General features: G+C 30.2%; 3 protein-coding genes across 6 annotated transcripts; all 3 read right to left on the bottom strand.

The window, feature by feature from the left end:
* Window positions 1-2,984: 2,984 nt before the first annotated feature.
* LOC124958007 (very-long-chain 3-oxoacyl-CoA reductase-like) lies at window positions 2,985-7,317 on the bottom strand. Of its 3 annotated transcripts, none has more exons than XM_047515663.1 (4): window positions 7,044-7,317; window positions 6,662-6,972; window positions 6,033-6,379; window positions 2,985-5,919 (listed from the first exon to the last, which is right to left on the bottom strand). In XM_047515663.1, the coding sequence occupies exons 1-4, from the start codon at window positions 7,060-7,062 to the stop codon at window positions 5,694-5,696; spliced, it is 903 nt and encodes a 300-aa protein (XP_047371619.1). In that variant the 5' UTR covers window positions 7,063-7,317; the 3' UTR covers window positions 2,985-5,693. The 3 variants fall into 3 exon arrangements, with proteins under 3 accessions (XP_047371619.1, XP_047371620.1, XP_047371618.1); XM_047515664.1 differs by having other exon boundaries at window positions 6,662-6,977; window positions 7,044-7,315; XM_047515662.1 differs by having other exon boundaries at window positions 6,662-7,302.
* A 392-nt stretch (window positions 7,318-7,709) lies between these two features.
* On the bottom strand, window positions 7,710-10,732 carry LOC124958006 (very-long-chain 3-oxoacyl-CoA reductase-like). Of its 2 annotated transcripts, none has more exons than XM_047515660.1 (4): window positions 10,514-10,732; window positions 9,113-9,485; window positions 8,489-8,832; window positions 7,710-8,372 (listed from the first exon to the last, which is right to left on the bottom strand). In XM_047515660.1, exons 2-4 carry the CDS (start codon window positions 9,482-9,484, stop codon window positions 8,105-8,107), a joined length of 984 nt encoding a protein of 327 aa, XP_047371616.1. In that variant the 5' UTR covers window position 9,485; window positions 10,514-10,732; the 3' UTR covers window positions 7,710-8,104. The 2 variants fall into 2 exon arrangements, with proteins under 2 accessions (XP_047371616.1, XP_047371617.1); XM_047515661.1 differs by lacking the exon at window positions 10,514-10,732 and adding an exon at window positions 10,195-10,335.
* Window positions 10,733-13,744: 3,012 nt separating this feature from the next.
* Window positions 13,745-18,095, bottom strand: LOC124946936 (calponin homology domain-containing protein DDB_G0272472-like). The gene is made up of 5 exons (XM_047488389.1): window positions 16,990-18,095; window positions 16,534-16,709; window positions 16,260-16,457; window positions 15,403-16,135; window positions 13,745-15,033 (listed from the first exon to the last, which is right to left on the bottom strand). The coding sequence occupies exons 1-5, from the start codon at window positions 17,152-17,154 to the stop codon at window positions 14,029-14,031; spliced, it is 2,277 nt and encodes a 758-aa protein (XP_047344345.1). The 5' UTR covers window positions 17,155-18,095; the 3' UTR covers window positions 13,745-14,028.
* Window positions 18,096-18,292: the final 197 nt, after the last annotated feature.

Here is an 18,292-nt window from a genome sequence, read left to right as displayed (position 1 = left end):
TCGAGTTTTTTTCATAGTCTTAGAGATCCAATAGTAAATCGCTTGACCTTCGATTAAATCAACTTCGACAATATCATTTTAAACTTCATATTTTTCTTTTATCTCAGTGTCGACATTTTTTATCCTTTTACAATGATTTTGAGAACAATATCGAGAACCTTTACAAATAGGAGCCAAGGCTAATGCTTTACCAATATCATTGATTGTACTTGTGATTGTTGTCCATCTTCCTTAATATATTACATCTGCGTCTAAATCTAAATTCGATACATAAAAGTTTCTTCCATGCCAGAAGACTTTTTTAGCCTTGGAAGTCTTCTGTATTTATTCTTATATACAGTCAACACGGACAAAAAAGTTTTCTCTCAGTATGACAACATCCTCAAATATGTTAATATATTTTAATTTTTACATATGTTTGGACTATCTATTATACTCGTACAATAGCGAACATTGTGTTATTAACTAATCGTCGCGTTAAATACATGAACTCAGCATTTTTTAAACTACACTATACCAGTATCTTTTAGACACTTATGTTTTATAAAAAGTGAAACGTTATGAAAATAAATATTATTTTATTATTTTCATCTGTTTTATTTTACATAATCAAAATTTGAGAATAAATATTTCTTTTATTTTCTTAAATCTTATATATTTACTTGCTTAATTTATTTCTTGTTAATATCTATCTATCCTATAAAATAATTAAGGTGTTTCTTTAAAATTTCAAGATTTCTGTAATGTTCTTACATAGGAAAAATTGTGGAAAATGATTTTGCTTATATTCAGTCTATACGATATATTGCAATCAAGTTTATTCACGTAATGAACTATCATTTACGTGTCACTATATATACATTCTGGTTAATCTTCTTTTTATAATCGTTTGCTTATCATTCTTTTTCTTAATTATTATTGATTTTTCGAAAATTCTTTCTTTAATTTATTTTCTCTTTTCCTTTTATATCGCTTATATATCAGCTTGAGCAAGAAGAGATAGAATTTGTTTATCCGTTTCTTTTTATTTTGTATAAGTAATGCAATTTTATATCGACGAATAATTAAGAAATTAGTTTCGCCGTAGCGATTCGATGAACGTACTCATCGAGAAGATATTTTTGGTAATTTAGATCAGCCTGAGGATATCGAAAAAAATCTAGGTTTAGATCTACATAGATCTACATATATATATAACCAAAGTTTAATGACAATTTATTAATATAAAAAAAGGAAAAAAGAAAGAACAGGAAAAATAATACGGAAAGATTATAAAAGAAAAGTAAACTATAGAAAATGAATTGCTAATAATTGGACATTTTCCTTGTTACTTATCTTATCTTCAACGAAAAAAATTGTAAGAAATTTCCTGTTACATAATTTTATCACGAAATAAAAATTTAAATCGATATTTTCGACATCGCTAACAAAAACAGGAATAGTAAAACGAAAAAACATATTTTATGTAAGAACCGTAAGAACAATTAAATCGTTCACAAAATTTTTAACAAGGTTCTTATTGAAACTGATTCCAATATACAATTAAATAATTATTCTAGTAATTATTATTTAAATAATATTATTTATCACAAGTACTGTAATATTCGTAAAATTAAAATAAAATTATATAAACTTAATAAACTAAGAGATAAAAGTTGATGGTTTCCTGTGAAAAGATATATATACATCTCAATTTTTTAATTCTTCCAGCGTGACGAAATTGCATCATTTCTAAGATTTATATAAAAGCGACTGTAACAATTTTATGAATAAAAGAAATACGGACTGAAAAGAAAAAACAAGAAGAAGCGAACATGATCAAATACATTATTGTCGCTTGCCTGTGCCTAATATTGATAGTAAGTAATATTAACTCATTCTTGTAGTAAAATTTGCAATAATTACGAGTATTCATGTTAGCCAAAATTATTTTTCCCATCTCAGAATCCCCTAAACTTCAACTTATATTCATATGCCATATATATATATATAAGTATACCTCATAATAATATCTATATAACATAATAAATGTAATGATAAAATGAATTTTAGCTTGATCAAGCAGAGTCGCAAAATCAAGAGATAACTATGATCGATAAGAGAGTATGTAATAAAGAAATTTATTTGTTCAATATAATTTAATTAATAATTTAATGAGTTTTTAGTCAATATTGATAATTACATGTTTACAGGTTGAACGTGACGTAGATATGGATCAAATGTCACAAGAGTCTGATTTTCCAAGCCAATTCGCTGACGTAGGAAATAGTTTTAGCGAGAGATTTAAGAATGTCATGGATATTGTTAATGTTTTTGTGGAACAGGCAAAAAATTTGATGCAGCGTTTTTCAACCTTCGAATAGTGTTAAATTTTTAATAAATCGCAAAATAATAGTTGCTACTTAAAGAGAGGAAATTGATAAATTTACAATATATTTGTCTATAAAGAAATTTCTCGTAGAATATTGTTACGAATTAAATATAAATAAAGTATCTTCAAAATAATATAAAGTGATTCCAATCTATCAGATTCATAAAAATTTGCGTTAACCTTAAAAACAAATGTTTTGAATCAAATAGCAAAAAGATTGATAAATGTTGCTTTAGAATATCGGTTACTTCCACTTGTAAAAATTCATACTTGATCAGTAAAAAAATCTGCTCGGTTGAAGAAAGAAAGAATTTAAAAGAGATATTCCGGAGGACACATGCCTTAATAAATAGCCCATGATAATGATTAAATAATAGAACAAAATCTAATGACTAATATCTTAAAAAAATAAATTCAATGCATCCTTATACGTATAAACAAATGAAAATTAAAATGAAACATTTATTATTCATAAATTTATCGAAATATATTTATTTTTTCAATTATTTATTCATCATATTGCTCAATAATTCAATCATTGCCCATGGGTCTCCTTTAATGGTCTACTACATTGTTATGGTAGGGGAGGTTGTGTACTAATAATATACAAAGATATTCCAAATAAGTTTAATAGATTTAAATAAGGTTATGAGAAAGAACCAGACGATGACTTGGCAACAAATGGTATGTGTATACACAAACGTATACACATACAGACGTAGTAACTTAACATATTGTATAAACGTAGTAAGTGAGTGAACGGAGGAATTTATATGGGCTCGAACATGGTATGTATGTGACAGGCTGAGAGGGTGGGTTCTCCAAACCCTTCTCTGAATAAAAGAAAGAATGGGAATTTCAATTGACTGAATATATGGATGGATTTACATACTTTTCTCTGGATGAAAATGATTGGAACGAGGTATTGCTAGGTGAGGGCTCATTACGGTTAAGCGTTAGAGTTAAGGGTAAATGATAGTTCATTACGTGAATAAACTTAATCGCAATGTATCATATAAACTGAATATAAGCAAGATCATTTTCCACAACTTTTCCTATGTAGGAATACTACAGAAATCCTGAAATTTTAACGAAACACCTTGATTATTAAAAGATATATAAACAAAACATTTGGCAGAAACATGGTCGGAAATGACGATCAATCTGGCCTGACTGGCGTATCTTCCAATATAATATCTCCAGATACGAAGAATCACAAAAGTTTGTTCATGGAGAGGGAATGTTACGGATTTCATGTTTATTTTCATAATGAAGAAATAGATTGCGTAAGAGTTGCGACAAGTTTCAACTGTTTAATTCCGTCAATATGATATTAAAAATATTCACCGAATACCAACGATATTAGTGCATTATCAGCATTATTCGAGTTATGAAGTATCGTTTATTCAACAAAAATGTAGTATAGGCTTTTATGGATTATTTCGAAAGTCACGTTAAAATATGTGACTTAATGATATAAATATGATAATATAAGAATGTTAATATTTGATAACATAAAAAATACTGATCTTGTAGTGACTCCGCAGCGAATTGACAAATGTTCTTAGTTCCCTATTGTACAAATGCAATCAATAGTGATTATTAAAACATATAGAAATATTTGAAAACATAAACATATTTTAAGATGTTGACATGGATGGAAGAAATCTTTTTGATTGTTGTGGTCGTAAGAAAATTGATAAGAAGAGCACGTACGTGATATGGAAAAAAGCACTAAATCGAAAGAAAGGGTAAAATTCTCTTAACGTCCTTTTAGTTCATTCTTTTTCACTAATCGCTGATGTCACACATAATCGTTAATTGATATTGGAAGAACAGCCTTAAATGACTATTGTTCATCTTGATTTTTGAAAAGCGTGCAATTCTAACCATTCGAAACGCTTATCATTATATTAACTATTTACCCTAGAAAGTTTAAAAAATGCATTAGAAAGGTAAAAGTATCCGTAATTTTAACATATTGACAATTAAACTACGACCGAAAGGCTACATGGATTTAGTTCTGATGTAGGATTATCAAACAAACATTAATCCTTTTAGGTAGGTAATCCTTCCAACTTCCAAACCTCGGATTTCTGGGTAACTTCAGGAAGCTTAAGGAATCTGTGACTAATGATCATACATTTAAAAAACAAGTGATTATCTTGGAGCAACAACGTGGAAAGTCATGTGACCACCCATCAGTCCAGCATTAAGTTCGTTTGATTTGATCATTTGAATCAACTCCTTTATTTCGTCGAGAAGCGATAAAACTTATTGTGAATGCCAACTTTAGAAACTTTCGACTACATCTGCTGCTTCTTAAACAGCAAACAACTGAGGACTAACGATTTTATTCTACTTATCCCACTTGCCGCATTCGTAAGTACGAAGGATGTGAGGTGAATGAATAATTGATCTTCTTCAATTGCGTATCCAACGTTATCCGATTAGTAACATCGAATCTAAAAATTTTTTTTGTCTAAACGTTTTAATTGTTAATCCCTGACAATATAGTTCTGAGAAAAATTCAAATGATTTATTGAAAAACAAGTTTAACCGAAAAAATATAACAAACCGAAAAGGTTTTAACGAATCTCATTTGAAATATCGGATGTATGGCCTAGTGAATATTTACAAATTAATTAATTGTTTTGTAAATATACACTTATTTGTTATTCATACAGAAAAATTATCGGTTTCATAGATTATTCCTTTTTTGTTTTTTATACAGAGAAAAAAGAAAAAGAAAAAAAAAAAACAAGAAATAAGGGAAATAAGAGTAAGGGAAAATAAATAATTTGAATAATCTTTTTAACAAAGAAAACGGAAGGATATTTTAAAATTAACATAAAATTATATTTTTCATTTGTAGGAAACGATAACAGCATTTATTCAATCGTTTTGTATGATTACGTATATATTTAAAACGTATTACAATTTTATAATATTTAAGAAAGAAAATAAGAAACAAAAAAAGAAACGTGAGAAGATCATAAAAAGATTGCTGTCAATAAAAAAATTAAATATGTACATTTTATATATTCAGCTTTTCGTTAAAGTAAAAGTAAAACAAAGTTCTTCGTAAAAGTAATAAATATTTTTTGTTCAAACTCCGCAATTATCTATCACCATTTAAACAATGAAAATTTGAAGAAAACTAAAATTGCAAAATTATACACGTATATATTCGACAATAAGCAATACTATTTAAATGATAGAAATGATCTTACGAATTGTTAGAATAGTAATAAATTAAAAAAGAGATTAATTTTAAGAATTTATTTCGTGAGGAAATTGTAGAATTGTGTTATCTCTTCATTTACTTCTGCTCTTTCATCATTATTCGAAGAAAACGTTTTTTATTTTCGCGCAGTGTCCTGCCTATTAATCTGGTTGTATTCTTTTCAGACACGTATGTTAATATTTTTATGCATCCGAGAATAAAATAATGCGATAAATACCCGGTTGTTAGCAATTCGATTCCTACAGTTTTCAAGGCACTCTCAACAAACTTATCAGTAGTTGGTATCATCCACGTTGATTTCCTAAAAAAAGTCAATGCATAAATGTATTACATTACTGAATAATCGTCAAAGAATACGATAAGAGAAAGTACTCGATTGGAATTAAATAATGAAAAAATAATAAGCATTTTTGCCTTATTTTTGTCATCTTAGTGACAATTGGTCCAGGAGCAATACACTGTACGATAATACCATTTCGAATTACTTCTGCAGCTAAATTAGCGCTGAACTTAATGATGTAAGCTTTAGTAGCTGCATAGGTTGTTAAATATGGACATGAAATATTCATGCCTGCTATCGAACTTATATTAATTATGATCCCCTTTTTTCGTTCCATCATGCCTGGTAGAATTAATCTAGTGATATTGGTAAGACTAACCACGTTTAATTGCAATATCTTATTTAACATTTCTTCCTTTGTCTTGATGAATACTTCCGGATAATCAGAATTAATTCCAGCGTTATTAATCAAAATACCAATCTGTAAAATCATTATCATAATTTATCAAAATTTATTAATTATTATTTCCATTCTAATATAAAATTTTCTTTTGACGAAGGATATATATTTGTCCATTCCGTTATTCAATAGAAACTGTCAGTGTGAACTTTGGAATGTAAGAACGTAGAAGAAGATTTCATAGTTATTATTCTAACTTCAACAGCAAGTTAAAAATATATATGAGAAAAAATTCATTAACAACAGATTGAAAAATCTTTAAAATGCTAATTTCTTTCGAAGAATTTTAATAAATGAACTTACCTCAAGTTCTTCCGTAGCTTTAAGAATTTTAGAGTAAACTATTTGACCTTCGGTTAAATCAGCTACAACAATACGTGTCTTGACTCCATATTTCTCTTTTATCTCATTTTCAACATCTTTGAGCTTTATCAATGATCTTGATATTAAAACAATATCGAGACCTTTACTAGCAAGAGCCATTGCGAACGCTTTACCAATACCATCTGTTGCGCCTGTGATTACTGCCCACCTTCCTTGCTTTGTTAAATCTATGCCTAATCCTAGATTAGGTGCTAATAATTTCTTCCATGTAAAGTGACATCCTTTCATAACTATCCTTAAAACGAAAAAAGTCATTATTATCAAAGATATCTTCTCCAGTTTCTTTACCATTTTCGTTTACGTTTTACAATTTTGTACATGTACAGACACGGATTATACTATATCACTACTGATACGATAGTAGACTAAGACTGTTTGTTGAATCATTGTAATATTATTGTTGAATCAACAAGTCATCGCATTTAAATAGTAAACTTTAACCCGGACTGTATATATGACCTATCGATAACGATCGATTATATTTATATTAGAAAGTATCACGTCGGTAAGTAAGTGATATGTATAATTAACATTCAAAATCCGTAATCAATATTTCATAGTCTTTTCAAAATTTTATTCAAAAACCGTAATCAATATTTCGATTCATGTCAAGAATGTATAATTTATATAATTTTAATAGTGGATTAATTGTGTAATTTATATTTTATATATAAAGGAAAAAGGGTATGTTACATTTTTCATGTTTAATAAAATGCAAATTCACCGAAAACTTAACCAAATAAATATTTACGAATTAATTTCTTTGTAAATACATATACAATTACTTTAAATTATATGAAAAAATTATTATTGTCATAAGACAAATTATTCTTTTTTATTTTTATTTATTTTTCTTTTATCCTTTATTATACTAAAACTATACTTAAAAGATATAAAACTACGGAGGGAACAAAATGTAAGTAGGAAATGGAGAAAAGATTTGAAATAAAAATAAAATTGTTTTGCATTTAAATGAAACAATAAAAATATTTATTTTACTATGAAACATATTTTGTATAAATACGTAAATACCAAATGTATATGGCAAAATGTATTTAACAAAAAAAAAAAAAATAAAACAAGAAAAAATATATGGAAAGATTATAAAAAGATCGCCAATGCAACCAAAAATAAAATTATATAAATCCAGTTATTGTTAAATTAAAGTTTTTTTTATAAAAATTGAAAACATTTTTTTATTCAAGTATTCAAACATACTCCCTAATGTAACGATGAAAAATTTCATAAAAATTTTAATTTGAAAATTGTATATATGTATATATAACCGACGAAAAGCACTCATCATTTCAATCTTACGAATTACGATAATAATAAATGAGAAAATAGATTAGTTCTAGGAATTTATTCTGTGAGCAGAGTATCATGTTGGGGAATCTCTTTCATTTGGTCCTGTTCCCTTGCCTTTTTTCGAAGAGAACGTCCTCTTAGATTGAGCATCGTCCTGGTCACTAACCACATTGCACCCTTCTCACACACGCATGTCAAAGTTTTCATAAATCCGTACACTAAATAGTGCGGAGGATATCCAGTTGTTAAAGATTCGATTCCCACAGTTTTCAAAGTAGCCTCGACAAATTTATCAGCAGTCGGTGCCATCCACGTTGGTTTCCTAAAAAAAAAAGCCAATTTATAGATGTATTACATTTTCGAATAATCGTCAAAGAATACATTTGAAAAAAATGTTCAATCGGGATAAAATAATGAAAAACTAATAAACGTTCTCACTTGATTTTGGTCATCTTAGTGGCAACGGGTCCAGGAATAATACATTGTACGGTGACACCATTTTGAGCTACTTCCGCAGCTAAATCGGCGCTGAATTTAATGACGTAAGCTTTACTGGCTGCGTAGACTGTCAAATATGGACTTGGAATATCACCCGTTACCGAACTTATATTAATTACGACACCCTTTCGTCGTTTCATCATGCCTGGTAAAATTACTCTAGTGGTACCAGTAAGACCAGCCACGTTTAATTGCAATATTTTATTTAGCGTTTCTTCTGGCATATTGGTGAGAAATTCTGGATGTTCGTAACTCATTCCAGCGCTATTAATTAAAATTCCAACCTGTAAAATCATTCGCATTATTATCATAATTCCAATTATTTTTATTGTTTTTTTTTTTTTTTTTTTTTTTTTTTTCTATAATTCAAACGTAAAATTTTCCTTTCAGGCTGGATATATATGTATATATACATATCATTTATTTTTACACTCAATAGAAACGTATATGTCAACTTTGAATTATAAGAATGTCGAATATTTCATAGTTATTGTTCTAACTTCGAAAATATGTTGGAAATATAAATACGTGAGTATGAATTATGTTAATGATAAACAATCGTACCTCAAGTTCTTCCGTAGCTTTAGCGATCTTTGAATAGATTGCTTGACCTTCGGTTAAATCAGCCTCAACAACACGCGTTTCAACTCCATATTTTTCTTTTATTTCGGTTGCAACATCTTTAAGCTTTGCCAGTGATCTTGATACTAGGACAATGTCAAGACCTTTACTAGCAAGAGCCTTGGCAAATGCTTTCCCAAGTCCATCGGTTGCACCTGTGATTACTGCCCATCTACCTTGAATCGTCAAATCTACGCCTAAGCCTAGATTAGGTGCCAATAATTTTTTCCATGCCAAAAGTCCTCCTCTTATTAAAATTCTTAGGGCCACAGCAGTCAGAACAACCAATGAGATTTTTTCCCAACATGTTAACATCCTAAAATACGTTTACGTTTTCAAATTCTTTTCTATTGTACTCAATCATCTTCGTATGATAACAAACTGAGAATATTTATAGAATTGTTATGACATCATAGCTTTATCAGTCAGTCATAGCGATACAAGTGATTACAAACTCGAGTTATATATCTGATCTATAAACTATATAAGAGTTTATTCATGTTATAAAGATTCATTTGTAACATATAATAATAATGACTTTTTTTTTAACCGTTATAACAAATTTTGATATTTTTGCGATCGTTAAGTAGAACAGAAGTTAAGTAAAAAATATCAACAGACGACTTGTAATAGAAAGTATTCACTCATATATATATATCTACATGACACGATTATAATTGTAGTAATCTGATTGAAAATTCTGTTTCAAAGTTCACCATAAATTCATAAAAAATAAAGATAAGATAAATAGAGTAAAAATGAAGAAAAAAAGTAAGAGAGAGAGAGAGAGAGAGAGAGAAAGAGAGAGAGAGAGAGAGAGAAAATGCGACTCAACAACGCAATTTATTATTATTATCATCAGAATATTATATTAATTCAAATTTATGAAATATCGAAATAAAAAGAAAATAAACTTAGATTTATTAACAGAATCATATAAATAAGACAAGTAAATATTGCGCGATCGAATTCAACTTTCCCTGAATTAATTCATATAGAGATACACTTTCTCACTTTCTTCTCACCTATCACAATCAAACTTAATGACATTCAATCTTTCGAAGGAACGTCCTTTCTTCTTTTTTTTGTATAAAAATTTCGTACGATCTCTCTCTCTCTCTCTCTCTCTCTCTCTCTCTTTCTTTCTCTCTTTGAAAGAATAACAGAAACAATTAAAAAAATATAATCAGTAGAAATCCAAAGAGAAAGAGAGAAAGATAAAGAAAGAGAAAGAGAGTAAGAGAGAATTAACAGAAGACACACGCGTAGAACAACACTTTTAAATAACTTGTCTATATTTTTGACAGAAGAACTTTTATTTGTACGAAATAGAATAAAACGTACGTCGATAATGGACACACCGATCTCTTCCGTGTTAAAATGTGGATCGACTATGAGTGAAATATAGACAGAAGGAGTGAAGTTAACTACTGGAATGAAAGAGCGAAAAACAATGATAAAGAGAGGGAGAATAAAGGTAGGTAGTGGGTGTTAGTAGAGGAACACGATCGATGCGACGAACCGCAGTGACTGTGTACAGAAATGCGCGCGCGCAATGTCACGGTTATACTATCCCCTCTCACCTCAAGTCATCAAGTATAGCTTTTCGCCATTTCCCCTCTCCTATCTCTTGCTATCCCCATCATATACTAGCAGCTCTCTTTCTTATTATTTCTTCTATCGAATGAAATGAAAATAGATAGATAGACAGATAGATAGATAGATAGATAAATAGATAGATAGATAGATAGATTAATAGATAGATTGATAAATAGATAGATAAAGAGATAAAGAGAGAGAAAGAGAAAAAGAAAGAGAGAGAGAGAGAGAGAGAGAGAGAGAGAGTGTGTAATAGTAAGTTGTTCTTTCTCCGACATACTTTACTTCCTACTTCTATTTCACTCTTTTTCTCTCTCTCCTTTCCACTCTCTCTCATTGAGAAATTAGGCTACTATATAGCGTCGATCGACGTTGACTTCGATATCTTCGAAAAACGAGCACGAGGATAGTTCTTTCATTTTAATATCTTTTTTTTCCTCTCTCTCTCTCTCTCTCTCTCTCTCTCTCTCTCTCTCTCTCTCTCTCTCTCTCTCTCTCTCTCCCTCATTCTTTTCTGGTTTTTCTTTTTTTCAGGAAATAGGTAACCAGGACACCTGTCCGTAGTTTTGGTATTTGCCTCTCGGCTTTGTTTCTCTAAGTGTTGCTTGCACATATCTTTTTTCCCCCGTCGTTTTCTCTTCTTCCTCTTTTATTTTCTTTTTCTTTTCTTTTCTTTTCTTTTCTTTTCTTTTCTTTTCTTTTCTTTTCTATTATTTTATTTTATTTTATATTATTTCTTCTCTTTTTATATATATAACATCAACTTTGGTGAATACACTAAAATTTCATAATAAAAAGTCGATTGAAACGAATTTTTTGCTTAATTTCGAATGATAGAAATCGAATAAAATCGAATCATAAGGAATACGAATAGAATGATTAATCGAGTTTAATCGTAGAAGACGTGGATATGTATCATATATGTGTACGTGCATATATACCGTTGGCAATCTGGTTTCTCTCTCTCTCTCTCTCTCTCTCTCTCTCTCTCTCTCTCTCTCTCTCTCTCTCTCTCTCTCTCTCTCTCTCTCTCTCTTTATTTCTTTCTCTTTACGGTTAACCGACTTCTATCTTCCCGGCAGTAGGTCAATATATTCAGCGCCATGTATTTGGGAATTCTCCAGCATTTCGTAAAGTCCGATTTTGTTCAGTTTCCTAATTGATTAGTACCACTGTGATTAGACGGTGATAATGAAAGTAATTTTAATCAAAAATTTGAAATAATTACTTTCTTTAATATCACAATTACTCTAGATTATATAAATCGTAATAAATTGAAATTGACAAAAAAAAAAAAAAAAGAAAAAAAGGAAAAATAAACAACAGAAAGATCATTGGTTCGTTATGATCCCAAACATCCTTCAAAGCATATTCAAAAAAATTTACGAATCTCTCAATCACGTACATGATCACGTGAACAAAAAAAAAAAAAAAAAGAAGAAAATATGTTACGTAACCAGAATACATCGTTTTACGAAACAAGTTACAAGTGTTATTTTTATAGGATAAAGAGAAAAATAAAAATCATTGGAAGTTGTACTTTTTTAGAATAAGAATACGAAAAAAAAAAGAGAAAAATAAAAAATAAATGACGTACACATGTATTTCGACAATGATGGATTAAAGTTAATACAAAATTTGAATCGTTCAGTCATCCAACGTTTTAACTGAATTTGATGAGTCATTATATATAAAAATAGTATTGTTTACAGAAAAGCCGTTCGATTCGTTTACTCTTTGGAAATCGATCGTTCTTGAAAGAATGTCTTGAAAGTGCATCGACTTTCTTCATTTCCGGATTTAGTGAAAGTAGCCGGATCGAGCACTAAAAACACAATTAATGTAGCTGATTGAAATCAGTAATATGAGGAAATATTGCTGATCAAATTGAACTATATTTTTTTTTTATTCATCATCTCAAAAGTCGCAGCTTATTATAATAAATGTAATAATATATAATATATATATTCGTAATTATATATATATATATATATATATATATATATATTCGTTAATTTATTAACGAAACGTCATTCAATGATTTACAACAATATCTTGCTTATTATGAATTGCGAACTTTTGATAAATTGCTTGCTTTGTAAAAGTGATAGTACTTTAACAATTTGCATGATATTAAGATAATATTTTCTTCTTAAGCGAGAAATTTTTTATTTAAAATAACCATAAAATGATCTTTCCTTTTATCTTTATACATTGATATGATTAACATAAATTTCTGATAAATAATTAACATAAATATATTGATAGAAATATCTGAACGTATAGTTAAAAAAAAAAAAAGGAAAAAAGAAAAAAAAGAAAAAAAAACAAACATATTATAAGCAATGAAAAGCTTTCTTACTGATTTATAATCATTAATATACGATCGAATGTCAAATAAGTGACCTTTTAATCTATCGTATGTTTATTCAAACGTATGTTAAAGAGAAAATCCGAAAATAACATTGATCGTGCGCACATACAATGAACACGCACATCATGGCATCATATACTGTTTTAATACGAATGACGTAGAAACGGAAGTTATTTATTCCAAAAATAGAAAATCATTGTAAAAAGCGAAGATGAACATTATCAGTTAAAAAAAAAATGTTATTATAATTTCCTAATTAAGAAATTCTCAGATTAAAAATCTATTATTTTTTATTCATTTCTTCTTTCTCTCTCTCTCTCTCTCTCTCTCTCTCTCTCTCTTTCTTTTTCTCATGAATAATCAATATAATTATTTTAAATCAGCCTACTTATTCAAATTATTTGATCCTTTTTTCTGAGAAAAGAATATGAAACGTCTGAAAATGCCTAAAGGCACGAAATTGTTTTTTGGTATGTATCCTTCTTTTTTTTCTTTTCTTTTCTTTTTTTTTTCTTTTTTTTTTTTTTTTTTTTTTAATGACTATTCTTTTCAACTAACTCGACGATAAATTTACATTATTTCAATATTGAAGTAACCGGGAAGTATTCGTAGCTATTGTATTTGGAGTCGTGGAAAAATACTAAAAAAAAATTATTAAAAAGAACACATTCATTCAATGGAATTATTTATTTTAATCAGATAATAATTATTGTTAAATAAATCATATCGATAAAATGTTACACGTTGATCCCTTTCGTTTTTTGACCCATTTTCGTCATTCTTTAATCAAACAATTTAAATATACATTCTATTTCATAGTTTCTTTATAAATGTCTTATTAAATTACAATCTGCTTTTTTTCATTTTTTTGCATTTTTTTTTTTCGTCAAGCTACACTTTGAAGATTGGTGTTCCGTATTTCCTTCTCGGAGAAGTCCATTGTCTTGGTGCCAGTCTTAACTACTTCCCTCTGCGCCATTAACGTAGCGTTTCTATGAGCCTGATGAATGGTCTGCAGATGAAAGCGTCTCCAAAGAAGAGCATCAACGTCGACGGATTTCGTCCACTCTTGCCAATCGCCTCGGGTTATTCCTTCTTCCCTTATATCTCCGGCTTTCTCGACGACCTTGTGAAGCCAGTTACCCCAATTGCTTGCAGTATCGCTGACGTACGTCAGCCACTTCGACCAATCTCTAATTTCAACGGATTCGACTTCGGCCGGATATTTGTCTAAGAATATGATTTGTGACTCTGTGAGAATATTTTTGAGCCAAGTAGCGATCTTCCCAGCTAAAACCACCAATACGTCCTTCATATGTTCGTTCAATGCTTCCGGATCTTCCTTCTCTATCACAGAGCTAAATTTATCATAGATCGCTCTCTGAATACGATCACGAACCAGATCAACGTCTTTGCTCTCTGGCATAGATTCCAACATGACATAAAGAACGTCTATCAACAAGCCGAAGGTCACGAACGGTAGGTCGGTAGGGAAGAATTCGTACTCTCCGATCTTTATTATAGGCTTCTCGACTTCCTCTTTTCTCTTCGCTTCCTCTTCTGCTATTCTCTTTCTCTCCTTTTCTTTCTCCGCTTTTCTTCTTTCTTCTTCATCTTTTTCTAGTAATACCTCTTTATCTAATATCGCTTCTTCTTTTTCTTTTTCCCGTAACCTTTTCTCCTCTTCCTCCTTCTCTTTCAGTAATCTCGCTTCCTCTTCTTCTTTCTCTTTCAGTAATCTCGCTTCCTCTTCTTCTTTCTCTTTCAGTAATCTCGCTTCCTCTTCTTCTTTCTCTTTCTGTAATCTTGCTTCTTCTTCTTCTCCTTTCTCTTTCTGTAATCTTGCTTCTTCTTCTTCTTTCTCTTTCTGTAATCTCGCTTCTTCTTCTTCTTTCTCTTTCTGTAATCTCGCTTCTTCTTCTTCTTTCTCTTTCTGTATCCTTGCTTCCTCTTCTTCTTTCTCTTTCTGTATCCTTGCTTCCTCTTCTTCTTTCTCTTTCTGTAATCTCGCTTCTTCTTCTTCTTTCTCTTTCTGTAATCTTGCTTCTTCTTCTTCTTCTTTCTCTTTCTGTAATCTCGCTTCTTCTTCTTCTTTCTCTTTCTGTAATCTTGCTTCTTCTTCTTCTTCTTTCTCTTTCTGTAATCTCGCTTCCTCTTCTTCTTTCTCTTTCTGTAATCTCGCTTCCTCTTCTTCTTTCTCTTTCTGTAATCTCGCTTCCTCTTCTTCTTTCTCTTTCTGTATCCTTGCTTCCTCTTCTTCCTTCTCTTTCTGTAACCTCGCTTCCTCTTCTTCTTTCTCTTTCTGTATCCTTGCTTCCTCTTCTTCTTTCTCTTTCTGTAATCTCGCTTCTTCTTCTTCCTTCCGTAACCTTTCCTCCTCCTCCTCTTGGATTCTTCTTTCTTCCATTTCCTTTCGTTCCCTCTCTAATTTCTCAGCTTCTTCCATATCAGCTTCCGGTTCCATCTCTTCCTCTTCCTCTTTCTCCTCCTCCTCTTCTTCTTCTTCCTCCTCCTCCTCCTCCTCCTCCTCTTCCTCTTCCTCCTCCTCCTCCACTTCTTCTTCCTCTTCCTCTTCTTCCTTTCGTTTTCTCTCACAAATTTCCTTTAATTCCTTTTCATGATCATCCGCAACTTCGAAGAGAACCCCCGATATCCAGGAAGCTATTATATCTGAGAGGAAACGCATCTGCTGAGACTTACGATCGCTCTCATCGGTCGGCGTATATTCAAGAATGTAACTCAATCTTCTCATTATCACACTTGCAATATCCTCGTACTCTTCCTTCGGTATAGGACATTTCCAATCAAGAATACTCTTAACAAAACACTCGGCCATCATATATTGACACATTACTGCATCCTTGTCCAACATCGTAGAACTTGCTGCACCAGATTTTTTCGCCATTCGAGTAATCCGGCCTAACTTACGTGTCCTTTCTCGTTTCTTAGCGATTCTCTTACGTTTTTTATCGCGAAACGCCTTCGCTGCTTGCCTGAAATCATCTCGATAATATATCATTATATACACACACACACACACACACATATATATATAATAACAATTTATTAATTATTAATAATTATCAAAGAATACTAATCGATCGGATGACACTTTACTCTGGTGTAAGACAAGTTTCACCCTCCAGTGATTTTATTAAATTATCCACAAATTCGGGCTTCAATCTAGTACCAACTTCCTGTAGGGTCATTAACATACGGTGCTTTGTTGGCCGAGCGAGTTCTTTGATTCTTGTTGAAATTGGTTTTAACTTTCTTTTTACTTCCTCTTGCAAACATGGTGATGGACATCTATAACTATTTAAATAGAAGAACAAATAGAGATATTAAATATTGTCGCTATATCAATTAAAAATAATTACATCGAACTTACTTCGGAGTGGCTAATAGATCGATGTATTCTTTTTTTGACAAACAATGTCTCGGAATGGTGTCCTGTTTAGGAAAAACGCATGGTTTACCATAAATCATCACTGTTACTTGTTTCATGTCTTTCGCCGCTGCCTTCTTCTTTTTTTTCTGACAACATTCATTCTCTGCCATAGTTTTCTAAAATCATCAAATTAACATATATATGTGTGTGTATATATATATATATATATATATATATATATATGTATGTGTGTGTGTGTATAAAAATGATTAATAAATTTGATAATTTAATAATAATATAAAAATTGAATAAATCCTTATCCAGACAATCTATATAAGTAACATGGTAAAAATACGTGGAAGAAATTTTTGATATCACACTATTAAAAAAAAAAAAAAGAATAAAAGCGTGAGTTCATCGAATAAACATTTTAATGGAGATTTTTTTTACTTGAACCTTTCTCTTCGGCAATGGTTTGGCACAATGTAACCATTTTTTTTTCTTCTTTTCTCTTTCTTGTGAATGTACTTCAAATTTGTCGTCCTTTTCACCCTCCCTTATCTCCTTTTCTACCGAAACGGCACGTTTTACGTCCTCCGGAGCATCTTCGTTTACATCCATATCTGATTGTAGATTTTACGTCTGTCTTTGTGTATGTATTTTATGTAGGCTAATTGTTTTGTCTTTTTTTTACTTTTATTTTATTTTATTTTTTTTTTTTTTTTTTTTTTTTTTTTTTTAATTTAAAATGTGATTCCGCGAAAGAGATCGTGAAGCTTCATTTTATCAACTTTTCCTCCATCGTTTGAACCGATAAAAGTTTTTAATGGTATTCCATTTTTTTTCCTTTTTTTTTCTTCTTTTTAATCAGACTTAAAATTAAAGTTACTCTTTTGGGATAATGAAAAAATTTGAAATTATGTAATTGTTATGACCGAATAATTTGATTTTGTGTTAGAAATCGGTTTGTAGGAATCGTGTTTGTATGAAAATGTTGAACGACGCGTTTCGACGAACGCGAAGTTCGTGATTTCTGGGTTTTCTTTGTTTTTTTAATTTTTTTTTTTTTTTTTTTTTCTCTGAAGTCGAAAAGTTAGTTACGAGATTACATTACATTTTTCCTAAGAGTAGACAGTCTTCTTTATATTTCGATGCATACACGATCGATCCAGGAACGTAATTATTGTTTAACTCGAGCCGCTCGGGAGCCGTTCTCTATTGAGCCGGACAAATAAACGCGAACGTGATCGAAATTTATAATCAGCTAGTCAGTTCGCAAACAGAGACTTAACCATTTAATTACACAAGTTCTCGTAATTAAATAACGATTAATTATTGAAATAGAGTTAACCGCTTACGAGTTTGAATGAAAGTTTCGATACTGATTAAGATTGAATCGATCGATGATTATCATCGTTATCATCGATTTTTAATCATTCGCTAAGACTATTCGTAAATACTTACCCATTACAAATTTTAAATAAACGAATAAATTGTCGAAGGAAACGATAGAAAATGGAAAAGAGAGGAGAAAAAAAAAGATTTGACGCCGAATCGTTGATTTGATTTTTAATCATAATTCGTGATAGTCATTCTGAATTTTAAATAAAAAAATTAAGACGTTGAAAAAAAGAAATAAAAAAAAAAAAATAGAAGAAAAAAGCATCAACATAAAAATGACATTATTATTTTCATCACAAAATACAAGCGAGAGAGAGAGAGAGAGAGAGAGAGAGAGAGAGAGAGAGAGAGAGAGAGA

Source organism: Vespa velutina, chromosome 2, assembly GCF_912470025.1.
Source record: "Vespa velutina chromosome 2, iVesVel2.1, whole genome shotgun sequence".
NCBI lineage: Eukaryota > Metazoa > Arthropoda > Insecta > Hymenoptera > Vespidae > Vespa > Vespa velutina.
Note: the sequence above shows the minus strand (reverse complement) of the source record. Positions and strands in the feature narration are given on the sequence as shown.